The sequence below is a fragment of the Mandrillus leucophaeus genome, unplaced genomic scaffold, assembly GCF_000951045.1.
Source record: "Mandrillus leucophaeus isolate KB7577 unplaced genomic scaffold, Mleu.le_1.0 Scaffold410, whole genome shotgun sequence".
Classification (NCBI taxonomy): domain Eukaryota; kingdom Metazoa; phylum Chordata; class Mammalia; order Primates; family Cercopithecidae; genus Mandrillus; species Mandrillus leucophaeus.
Window position 1 is genome coordinate 253,909 of NW_012104366.1, and position 13,027 is coordinate 266,935.

The window sequence follows — 13,027 nt, forward strand, 5'->3', positions numbered from 1 at the left end:
TGTAGGGATCGCTGATTGGTCAAGAAGTGAGGGGTGAAATCATGGGACAGGGAGATGAAGAAACGGCATTCCTGTGCTGGGTTGGTTCCTTGGTGAGTGTCTTCAGGCTGGTTAGCACCAGCCATTCTGCTGGAATTCAGGATCTGAAAAACACCTTAAGCAATTCTTAAGTAAAGTAAAAAGGTCCAGTATCAGAGATTCTTTTTTTTTTTTTTTTTTTTTTTTTTGAGACAGAGTCTCAGTCTGTCACCCAGGCTGGAGTGCAAATGGCGTGATCTTGGCTCACTGCAAACTCCGCCTCCCAGGTTCAAGTGATTCTCCTGCCTCAGCATCCTGAGTAGCTGGGATTACAGGCACCTGCCACCATGCCCAGCTAATTTTTGTATTTTTAGTAGAGTCGGGGTTTCACGAGGTTGGCCAGGCTGGTGTCAAACTCCTGACTTCAGGTGAGCTACCTGCCTCAACCTCCCAAACTGCCTGGGATTACAGGTGTGAGCCACCATGCCTGGCCCCCAGAGATTCTATCTAAAGGAACAATGGGGAAGTAAGTGGTAAACATGCTCCTTTTAGCTAACAGCTGCAGGGAAGTGGGTCACAGTGCACCAGCACACCTTGGTCAATGCCTACCTATGATTTTGCCTAAAGCCTGGCTTGTAATTCTCATTAACCCTGTGAGGGCAGTTTCACGTTTATGCCATTCCAGCTGTTCTCTTGTAACTCTCTATGGTCAATTCTTACAGCATCGTGGCCTATAAACAAGTCCCATGGTCACCATATGGAGACATCACAGAGAAATGAAGATGCTTACCTGCAGGAGCTGAAAACACCAGCCATGGCCAGACCCCCAGAAGACAAAAGAAGGGACCGGGGAACTGGTGACCAAAGCAACCCACTGCTTAAGAAACCCACGTTCCAGGCAGAGTTGGCCTCAGTATGACCTGCTTTGGCTCAGGGATCCCTGGTGGATGGGGAAAAGCATTTTCCTGGTGATGGAAAAACGTTCTTAGCTTTAAGATACTCCTGTTAGGCAGAGATTGGGTTCTGTGACAGCAGAACATGAACTTAAGGGTTATAGGCAGGCTGCATACAGCAGTCCCAGGCCCTGTGAGGGGTTTCAGACTCCAGCTACAGCGAGCCTGCCCCTTTTCTTCAAGGGATTGTCTTGAGGGCTCCAAGGTATAGCTAACTAGTCACTAGGATGCTGTGCTGAAAGTCCCATGGGAGAACTCAAAGCGTGCATTATCACAGCCTGAGAGGAATGTGGAAGGAATGTTTTGTAAGAACTATCAACAGTTTTGCATGAACAATGTCTTTTAAATTAAAATAAAACCTTGAAAAAAGCCAGCTTTCTTTCCTGAGTCTTCCTTGGCTACAAACACTCAGGAGGGGGATGGAGCTCAGACCCTTGTCTTCTGGGTAGTTTTGTTATTACTGTTGCTTTTAAGAAGCAAATGTCACAAGGCTTTCTTCAATGGGATATTCAATTGAGTACTTCCAGTCAACAGTGCTTCCCAAAGTGGGTGGTGTGAAGAACGAGGAGATACATTAAGAGCTGTTTTATTTGAGGTACTCATTTTTATAACCTCATTTACTTGGATTTATAAAAGCAGACTCACCTAATAAAATCAACATTCATTGTATGAGTGTGTGAATCATTCTTTCCCAGGTCAGATTCTGTCTATGACTACAGACTTGACGTTCTTATACAGGGTAAGACACAAGGCTAGAGAATACATTCAAATCTCAGGGTATTTGGGCTCACAGAGTTTGTACCTCTAATCCTCTTGCAGGGAATGAACAAAACTCTGTGACACATCTAATAAGGTCCAGGCCCCATGCTAGGTGCTGAGATACAGAAAGAATAGCATGTGACTGTGTCTGCTCTAGCAGAGTGCTGTCTAACAGGCGAAGCAGACAGAACATCAGACAGGGATGTCTCCTTCCACTGGGAAGGAGCTAGTGCCCTTGCACTGAACATGAGCAGAGCAGATGGGATGGGAAAGATGAGTTCAAGAAATTCAAGATCACGTTCAACCTCTCCAACCTCACTAATATAAGGGAGCATAGAATCCAGATTCAGGAGAGCAGGGAGGGCATCCCAGAAGTGACTTCTACGATAAGGCTGGAAGGGTAAGTAGGAGTTACTAAGGCCAGATGTTGGGGGACATTCCAGGCGGAAGGAACACCATGCTGGAAGGCCTGAAGGTGAAAATATATCAAAGGTTTAGGAATTCAGTGTGAAGGGAGCAAAGATGGAGGGACAAGTATTACGGAGGACAGTAAGATGAGACTGGGGTGATAAGGAGGAATAACATAAAATATCCTTTCAAAAGAAAAAGATGTTTCTCTTCAGAGTAAATGGGGATAGCTGTTGGAAGGTGTTAAGCAGGAACACGGAGTGCTTAAATTTGCATCTTAGGAACAGCTCCCTGGCAACATTGAGGACAATGAATTGGTGGAAGGAGTGAGCAAGCTTAAAGAAAGGAGAAGAGCTACGAGGCCCTTGCAGTAAACCAGGTGAAGGATAATGGCAGACTGACTGCCCAGCCTTAGTGGCTCAGGCCTATAATCCCAGCACTCTGGGAGACCAAGCTGGGAAGATCACTTGAGGCCAGGAATTTAGCACCAGCTTGAGCAACATAGTGAGACCCCATCTCTACAAAAAAATTTTAAATGACCTGAGTGTGGTGGTGTGCACCTATAATCCCACCTACTCAGGAGGCTAAAACGACAGGATTGTTTGAGCCCAAGAGTTCAAGGCTGCAGTGAGCTAAGATTAGGACACTATATATACCCCTCCCTGGGTGAGACAGCAAGACTGTCTCTAAAAAAAACATAAATAAATAAATAAATAAATAAATAAATAAAAAATAAATAAAATTAAAAATGATAGCAGATGTAGGGTAAGAAGCTATAAACATGGAGAAAAGTAGATAGACATGGAAAAATATTTGGAAGCTAGAGGCTACAGGAGTTGGTTAATGGATGGATGCCACAGGGTGAGGTAGAAGGAGGCCAGAATGACTCAGATTTGGGGCTCAGGCCACTAGGAAAAAGGTAGCACCCCCTCTCCCAGAGTCTGGCAATATGAGCAGAGCAGATAGGATGGGAAAGATGAAGTCAAGATCATGTTCAACCTCTCCAACCTTACTCATCAATATGCTCATTCCCCAACTCCTTACCTTCTACTCCAGCCTCTGACCAGCTCCTCAGCCTAAATGAATCCAATCCTTCCTACTCCTGAGAAGCCTCTTACTGCTTAGAGAAATGTCCTTCGTTGTCCACATTGACCCTGCTATAAACTTGTGTTTTTTAACCTGAGCTGAGCTCTCAAAACCTAAGTATTGGCTCCTTTTCAACCCCACCTGTCACCAGGGTAGGAGTTTCAAACCTTGTCAGCTTTCCCAGGGTCACCATTTCTTCTAACAGATGTTCTCACCCAGTGGTTCTTGGACCAGCAGCAACAGCATCACCTGGGAACTGGTTAGAAATGAAAATTCTGGGGTCTCACCCAAGTCAAATTCTAGGACTGGAGCTCAACAATTGGTGTCTCACAAGTCCTCATTGAAGAATCACCATTCTCACCTATGGGGCCCGATTTTTTTCTCAAGAATTTTCTCTGAGTCCTCCTCCTCTCTCTGCATCCTTAATTTTTTTTTTTTTTTAAAACAGTCTTACTCTGTTGCCCAGGCTGGAATGCAGTGGCACGATCTCAGCTCACTGCAACCTCCGCCTCCCGCGTTGTGATTCTCCTGCCTCAGCCACCTGAATAGCTGGGATTACAAGCATGCACCACCATGTCTGGCTAATTTTTGTATTTTTGGTAGAGACAGGGTTTCGCCATATTGGCCAGGCTGGTCTCAAACTCCTGGCTTCAAGTGATCCACCTGCCTCGACCTCCCAAAGTGCTGGGATTATAGGCATGAGCCATTGTGCCCCGCCTGTATCCTTAATTCTTGAGACCCCCAAGGTCCTGTCCTTGGTTCTCTTCCCATGCAATCTAGTCCACTCCCATGGACTCAAGAACTTCACTTCCAACAGCTAAGTCAACATCTCTACCTGGATTTCCTCAAATCTAAAGCCAAACCAAGTTTTCCTTCTCACACCCCACCACCTAAGCTCATTCCATCTTTTTTGATCTTTAATTTTTGTAGAGACAGGGTCTATGTTGCTCAGGCTGGTCTTGAACTCTTAGGCTCAAGTGATCTCCTGCTGTGGACTCCGAAAGTGCTGGGATTACAGGAATGAGCCACCACGCCCAGTCTCCATCTTTTGTCTTTCTCTTCTGATTTTAGCTAATGGCGTCACCTCCAAATCCCAGGCTGGCAATCTCCCAGTCATCTCCAGTCCATTCCCCTCCCCTCTAAGAGTCTCTTAAATCAGCTATTTTCACCTCCCTTTATCACTTCTTGCCATGGCTTTTGGCATCTATTCCTCTCCATTCTCCAGGCCTTCAGTCTGACACAGTCCTACAGTATTCTATTTCCATCATCTTCTTAAAAAGAAAACAGGGCCAGGCACAGTGGCTCATGACTGTAACCCCAGCACTTTGGGACGCCAAGGCAAGTGAATCACTTGAGCTCAGGAGTTCAAGACCAGCCTGGGCAACATGGCAAAACCCCATCTCTGCGAAAAATACAAAAATTAGCCGGGCATGGTGGCACGCACCTGTAGTCCCAGCTACTTAGGAGACTGAGGTGGGGTCACTGCTTGAGCTCGGGAAGCAGAGGTAGCAGTGAGCTGAGATCATGCCACTGCACTCCAGCCTGCGTGACAAAGCAAAAGAAAAAAGAAAAAGGAATATCCTATTAAACAAACAAACTGGCAAAACATACAGGAAAGATTATCCTTAATATTTAAATTGGCCATATCCTTAATATTTAAGGATAATATCCTAGTAGCCTTAATATTTAAATTAGGAAGTCTTTAGAAAGGGGCTATCACAGTGAGAACCTGCCTGACATTTAAGTGCTTTGTACACCATATTGCCAGTCCTATCGACAACCCCACATGGAAGTCTTGTTTTCATCTCAAAGATCATAGTACTAAAGGTTCAGCCAAGTGTGACTTGCCTAAAGCCACATAGCTAGTAAGTAGAAAAGCTGAGATTTGATCCACCATCCACGTCTTATTCACCTTGCTGCCTTATTTTGTATTACTGCAGTCTTAGATTAATGATGTCTGCTATCAGTAAGTCAAGTTGAGCACCATTTTAAGTACACTCAAGTTCAATGCATTACCATCATCAGGTCAACTTAACTGACCCTGACCCAGAATATAATGCTGTGCTTTGCTACGGGATAATGCAGAAATCTTTCATGTAGTAAATACCTCGGCTGGCTGTCAGCCTGCCTGCCAATCATGATGGCTACTACATTAGGAAGTTTCTTCATCTCCCCAGATTGGTGCTGATGTGGAAGATGTAGAAGAGGGTAAATTGGGCCTATAAAGAAGTGAAGAAGAACACAAATAGTTCAATTACATATGTTTTCTCCTGTCGCTCTGTATGTCTTGATTCTTACAGGCAAACTGATAATGTGTAAAGAGAAAATAAGAAAAAAACAGGCACACATGTTCTTCTGCCTTACAGAAAGGTACAAATGACCACATGACTCAAGATAAAGAAAGCATCTTTTATGGGTTTATTGGTCCTTTAAGTTAATTGAAGTAAAGAAACTTTAAATTTACAAGCTAATATTTATCAAGCAATACAAATTCTTTTGTTTACCTCAAAATGTAATACTAATTCCATAGTAAACAACAATTTTTTATACACAGATATATGAAAAGAGTGGACAAAAACCTCGTGCCAGCATCAAAAAGTCAACAAAAAAAGACTCTTTCCATTTTACAATCTCTGGTTTCCATAACAAAAAAAAGGGTGACATTCTCTTTAAAGTTTGGTAGCTTCATGAAACAAAGACTTCCATCTGTAAATAAATCACTTGCTCATCAACACACACTCTCAAGCACTTTTTTTTTTTTCACAGCTTTTGTTTTGGCATAATGGCAGCATGGAGAGAAGGTAACATTTACACGGCAGACTTCATCAAAACCTCAGAAGGTTTTTATTGTAAAATTTTAAACGTAAAGAATGACTCTTAAAAATAAGAAATAACAGTCCATAATGTGGACATGTCCAAAGCCAAAGTTTTTAATCTCTTCTTTAACAGTTAAAATACAAGTTAGAAAGTTTGCTGGCAGTTTATTTCACAGGAATATATCAGATGAACGTCATCTCTGAATGCACTCCTAACTCACAGCGATGAAGGGAACAGGCATACAGAAAATATAATGGACAGGGAATCCACCAGACAGGACCCAAACTTCAGGGGCCAAAAGCGCCATTAAGAGATGCTGGTTTGTTACTGGATGAAGGCCCAGATGACAGAGCTACTGCTTCATCACGCTGACTCACATTTCGGTTTGCAAGCCACTCTCCTCTCTCCTCATTTCCACATGGAGGAAAAAAAGTGATTTTCCTTTCCTACTCCCAGTATCATTTCTGACTGAAGTGTTGGTCTAAGACTGTGAACAATCCTGTCCAACAGGGGTGTTGCTGGGTGTCACCTACTAGGACCAGCCTACAGAGAGCCCAGAACCACCTGATGCGGGGGTGCTGCTGCTGACAGAGAATATGCAATTCTCCTCACCACTGGTACTAACACTAAAGGCTCTGCTAAAATGGACTAAATTATGTGAGTCGATATCATGTTTTCTGTTTTTGGCATTTCAACCCATGGAGAATTTCTATCTGAAACAAGCTGCTCTGAGGCTTGAAGATACCCCCCCCCCCCCAGTATCTTCAAAAGCTGTTCTGCAGAATCAGGAGTAACATTTAATACTGCTGTCATCTATACAATTCTTTGTTTCTACATGATTTGTCGCTGCCGATACTATATCCTCTAAAATCAATAGTATGCCAAAAGGCACTAATCTTTCACACTTTAAAAAAAAAAAAAAAAAAAAGGTTTTGTGGTCCCTGTGTTTCCTTACATTATCAAAAATACTATTTGGCAAAAGCAGTACTTAGTTTTCCCCTCCCCAAAGCCAACCCTAGTGACGGCCCTCACTTTCTTGCTTGTTTCTTTAGGGGGCCTGAGGACTGACTATGTTAGATCTCTATATTATTGAAGCTGAACAACTGATGACATTTCTAAAACTCTTTCTACCCAGGACTTTTAAAACACTAGTTGAAGAAGAATAAGGCATATTAGTAGGTAAGGACAAATTCTCAAAAAAGTAGAGTTGGGCTTTTAACAGTCTGTGGCATTTTTTTAAGTTCTGGATTTGTTGGTTTTCAAGTGCTAAACACACAGAATGTTTATATAGGAGACAAATATCTTATTGGTTTGTTATTTTCTTCAAAGCACTTATTTACAGACTATCTATAGTAGTCAAAACTACCTGGAAAACATATTTTTCTGCCACATAGAAAGGGTTGGACAGTCATACTTGGGATGCATCTCAAATTTAAGATGAAGAAAGAACAGACTAACCCCCTGCAACAGAGCCCCCACCCCAACCTTGCCCACACAGACAACTTACACACACTCTGATACGTGTAACTGTGAGGAGACCAGGCATCCCTCAAACAAAAAGCTGACAGTCTACAGGGTGGGTTGGTGAAAAACTGGATTCCTGGTTTATTCACTGAGTTGAAAAAATCACAAGGCAGAAGAGAACAATTCCAACACACCCAATGCAAGCTGTGAGGCTGGCCCAGGAGAGAACATTCTCCTCACATTTACTGATCAATGCCTCCTGCCATCTGACAGAGAAGACATAAGAAATGAGAGGGTGTGTCCATCTGCTGCCATCTTGAAGGCTTTTGGAAGTGAGACAGGAAATCCAAACTCCCAACCTAAGTTTGTAAATGAAGGTGGACAAAGCAGGGTTGCCCCAGCCCTATAATTGGATCACCCAGTTTCCACAGGTCCTTAAAGTAGGTGTCTGGGAAGGTGGAGTCCAGATTGGTGTGTCCTGTCCTGACCACAGGCAGCCCATCTTCTGAGAGGAATCACCCCTCAGTGCAACCAGCAACCCATCTGGCCAGACTGGAACCCAGTTCTAACCCACCCCAAGACCCAAGCAGAAGAGGCCAACACAGGCCTTGGAGGTTGCTCTTGACTTCCCTCTTCCTCCTCTCTCACCAGCTCAAGATAGACTGTAAAGAATGACTGTCCCACAGTCCAACAAATAGTGTCAAAACAGAGCCCAATGCCTGTGATTTCAAAGCTAACAATGGCAGGACCAAGTCACACAAACTCTGGATGTTCCTTGGGCTGCCATCCCAAGAGAGAAATTCCACTTGCAGACTGCCACATGGTCATCGTGCCCTCCTTTAAAGCAGAACTTCCTGTCATTTGATCACAAAAGGCAGCCTCACACAAAGTGAGCAGCCGGTGTGCCTTCATTCAACTTCCCCATGTGGAGTGGTAACTGAGAAAACCATTCAAATCAACAACGTCTAGAACACACTCCGGGTGGGGCTGAAATCTGGCATGAAAACAGACTCAGCTTACAGTCACCATGATCTCCAGGTCATGCCGGTTTATTTCAGCCAACGAAAGGTGTCTGGTGAGTTGAAATACGGAGCCAGTCATCTCCATAATCACACTTAAAGTTGAAAAGGAATCATTATAAAACTTCTATTCAAGGATAAAACCCAACTCTAAGCCTGGTTGGGTGGTATGTTCCCTCCCCATTGAGGAGTAGTGGTTCCCTGCTCTGAGCAGAACAGCCTAGAATGTCCGTGTAGATCTACCACATTAGTAAGAAAAAGCAGTGCCCATGCTTGCTACAAATCACAAGGCTCTCTTAAACATCACTTGCATCTCTAAAATCTAACCAGTTCCTAGGACTCCTCTCTTCTGTCTTCCTCTGGATTTTTAACCCAGGCGAATGAAATCTATCACTTCCCAGGCATGGGGCAGCTGCTAGAGAGGGCCTTGCATTCCACTGCCATGTATTCAAACCTCAAAACCTATGTCTGTCTGCTTGAGGTAAAGTAAAAAATACTAATAATAAATATTTAAGAGAGGAGTAGTGATCTCAGGACCACAATTTTGTGGAGCCAAGAAGGGTGGGGTGATGAAACCTCTACAAGGCAGTCTTTGGCACAGAAGCCTCCGTGTGACACTTCTAGGGAATGTCTCCTGTGTGCTTGATCAAAACGAAGAGGCAAATGGTTGGGGCTGCTGGCCCTCAGAGGCCTGGGGGAGCCTGCTTCACCACCTAACATACCCTTCCTTCTGGGCCAGCTCCTCACCTCATGAGGCACCAGCCTGGAGGCTGGGAAGGAATCCTTTCTTCAGAAGGACTATTTCTCCCAGAAAATCTGTAATGTACACTGGACTTCCTGGATTTGCTATCAATAACATGCCAGGAGGACAGAAAGTTTGCCTTGTTCCAGATCTTTCTGATGTCTCACAGCGCAGGGCATCACATGGGGACCAAACAGAGCAAGACCAAATTCCACGGTCCCTGCCTCCCTTCAGAGCCAGCCATCTGCCTCTCACTAGGAGAGGGAGTGACCGCGTGCATCCCACGCCCCTTCCCACATCTCCCAGTGAGGAACCTGATGAATTTTTTCAAGTGCTGCCTTCTTTCCCAACTAACCATTACACAGGAATGTTTCCGGGCTTTGGCAACTAGCAGACAGTCAGATTTCATTTTCCTGTAACTCCAGTTTTTTCCAAGCATTCATTACACTGCACATTTGTAAAGCATACCTTCCCCAAGGCAGAGCTTCCTATGTTCCCAAAGATGAGCATTTGCTGCTGGGCTGGTCTGGCATCTTCTGCCAAATATCAACAGAGGGCTGTCAACTTGCCATTAGACATACACCCTGATTCTCCCAGCACAGTGTCAGGTCAGACCCAGGCGTCCATACCCACGCCAACACGATGGCTTAGAGGTAGAATGAAGCACAGAATCACTCGGGGGTACATGGGTTGTTCTTACCCTTCCACATCAATGAGTCATTTCTAACTATACCAAACTGAAAATTCACATCAAAGGACTTGAGAATGGCACAAATAGGGTTTAACAGTACAGACAAGTACCAACTGATTTAAACATTATCATCTAAACTGCAACATTGTCAAACACAATGAAACAGAACCAAGCTGTCCTATGCTGTCCAGCTGTGGCATCAACAGCCCCACAGCCTTGGCCGATGGGAGGATGACCCGCAGTTAAAAGTGGGCTTAAGTGACCTTGACATGCTGCCCGCTGACTAGTATTTCCAGGTAAACTTGCATCTGAAGCAGCATCTTAACACAGCTGTTTCATTAAAAACAAAACAAACAAACCAAAAAAACTACCGCTTATTTGAGGCTCAGATTCGTAGTTTTACAGGGATGAGCCATGGATGAAAGAACACAAACATGACATGTAGCTTCATTTCAGCAGGAAAAAAAAAAAAAAGGGTTGGAAGATAGATCCTTGGTGACTGCTTTGTGATCTGAAAAGTAAACCTGGTCATCGTCTGAAATGTAGCCTGGAACCACGGTCAGCAGTCCCCAGGAATCTGGCTGCACACTGAGGAGACTTCAGCTTAGCTGGAAACAAAGGGCTCGCGGTTGTATTTGTCATTTTCAAGACCTCCAGGTACTGAGTTTCCTTCCTGACCAGGAAATGTTAAGGGTTAAAGCACTTTATGTAGAACATTCACACTGCGTTGATAAATTTTGACTGTATCATAACAACGCGACATACCAGCCCCCTCACCAAAAGCTTGCCCAGACATTCAGTGGACACAGGAGGAAATATTAAAGTAGGTATTTTTGGTGAGGTAAAGGCAAATTGCACAAAGCTGACACTGGGTGTGGAGCTTGGTATATGCCCACTGATCTCAACAATGGGGGAGCTACTCTGACTTCAAGACAATAGATATTTCCTAACAGGTCTAATCCCTGCTCTGATGACAGTGCACAAGCAAAACACTGAAGACTTTCACAGAAAAAAGAGAAAAAGAAAAAGCATTTTTTTTTTGCATTTTACAGAAAAAGTTTCCAATCGATTGCATTCTAGTGTCAGAAACAAGCTTGGGGAGCATTACCCTGAGCTTCCCAAAGGCATCGCAGGAGGACAAGGACGCTGGCTTGCTCACTCAAGCACGGACGCACATTGACATTGATTTAAATGTCCCTATGTGAAACAGAAACAGTAAGACTCATCACAAGCAGGCAGCAGGCCACACTCACAGCTACAGGTCACTGTACGTTAAGAACTTGCCAGGGAGGCACCAACGTCTCCTAGGCCAAGACGCGTCAATGCTCACAGAGGCCAATTCCAGAGGCGCCAGGTTTCCGCAGAAAGCAACAGCTGCCTTCTGTTCCTGCCTCCTCCTCATCCTTGAAAAGCAGGCCCCGGGTTATCTCCCACAACAGGCAACTCAGCTGTCCCTAAAGAGGAAATTGTCATGAAATGCCAGAGCGTCAGCTGCAGGTTGTCTCGTCCCTTGGTTTCAAATTTTCGTAGTGCTTCACTGAACAGGTGCCTTCATAACACAGAGGTATGCTGCTCTTGCTGAGAGACGATTCCAGCCTCACAGACTCCACCATGGAATAAATACTAATTGAAAACCACTGTGGGGTGAAAGGTGGGGGAGGGAAAAATACACAAAGGAGAGATGTTTCTGTGGTTGTTTTCCCAGCGCTGTATCTCTGGCACTGCAGGAACGTTCCGGTATGGGGTGCCAGGCCCTGTGTAGGTAGAAGAGTCTCCGTCCCAAGAAGGAACTTACTTGGCCTCTTGTTTCTCCTGCAGTAGTGGAATAATCGACTCCCACGCCATGAGGCACTGGAACGACAACAAACACACACAGTATCAGCTTTGTTTCTGATTTTGGGTCAGCTTCTCAATTCTGCTCGGATCTACCCTTTCACTGTGGATCCCACTGGGTCACCTTTGTCTAACGATGCCTGCATGTATCCTCCATAACTATTACAAACAGGGAGGTAACAAGTGTTTGTTTGGAATGTGTCACCCCATCTTTATGAAAGACAGCAATATCTCTGCAAGGCTTAAATGCATTCATGTTGGTCTGTAAAGCTCATATCCAGTGAATGGAAATGGATTCGCTGGAGGAAATTCTTTTCCTCTCAAAAAAGCAGAAAAGAGCCCAAGCAGGAAACCCCTGAAGAGGCCCTAGGACCTCAGCAGGGATGGAGACACCGCCCCAGGCGTGGGTGGCGCTTGTGCAGGATGGAAATCAGAGTTGGAGCAGGCCAGCCACCGGAATCGGAGCGGGTGAAAGCCCACTCTTTCTCACCAACCTCAAGTTTGCTTGTTTGGGCCACACCTGAATCTCCCAAAAGGGAACATGGAAGAGGGAAGCCAGTGTTTACTGAGTTTTATTATGTCCAAACATGGTGACATACTTTACGTTAGTTATCACCAGTCCTCACAGCTCCTCTATGAAGGAGAATTATTACTTGACACATACACACTGATTTCATGGACGGGGAAGATAAGACTCAGGTTAAATAACTGGCCCAGACACACAGCTTGTCCATGGCAGAGCTCATGATTCCCCCGCTGATGCTGTCTCCACTACACCAACCTCTTTTCATCCCAGATCCTTGTGAAAGGCCAAGAACTCAGAACACCCTGGCATTGTCCTCTGAGAGCAGAAATGATTCTCCCTTTGGAAAGTCTCTTGCATAAAGAGGGCAGGTGAATCACATAAGGCTTTTTAGTAGCAGCCCAGGGTTGAAGGAGGACTTTGTACTGAGTCATTTAGGAAGGAGTTCTGAGGAGGTGGGAGGAGTTCTGGGGAAGTGGAGAGGGGTTCTGAGAAGGCAGGAGGGGTCTGGGGGAGGTGGGGAGAGGTTCTGAAGAGGTGGGGAGGAGTTCTGAGGGGATAGGAGAGGTTGTGAGGCGCAGGAGTTCTGAAGAGGTGGGAGGAATTGTGAGAAAGTGAAAGGAGTTCTGAGGAGCAGGCAGGAGGAGTTCTGAGGAGGGAGGAGGAATCCTGAGGAGGCAGGAGGAATTCTGAGGAGGTGGGAGGAGTTCTGAG

General features: G+C 44.9%; 1 protein-coding gene across 1 annotated transcript in view; it reads right to left on the reverse strand.

Moving 5' to 3' along the window:
• Nucleotides 1–5,619: 5,619 nt before the first annotated feature.
• SNX30 (sorting nexin family member 30) overlaps nucleotides 5,620–13,027 on the reverse strand; it is a 110,665-nt gene continuing 103,257 nt past the window's right edge. The window contains exon 9 of the mRNA XM_011992462.1: nucleotides 5,620–11,808. Within this exon, the coding sequence (XP_011847852.1) occupies nucleotides 11,749–11,808 (60 nt within the window). The 3' untranslated portion in view covers nucleotides 5,620–11,748. The remainder of the gene's footprint in view (nucleotides 11,809–13,027) is intronic.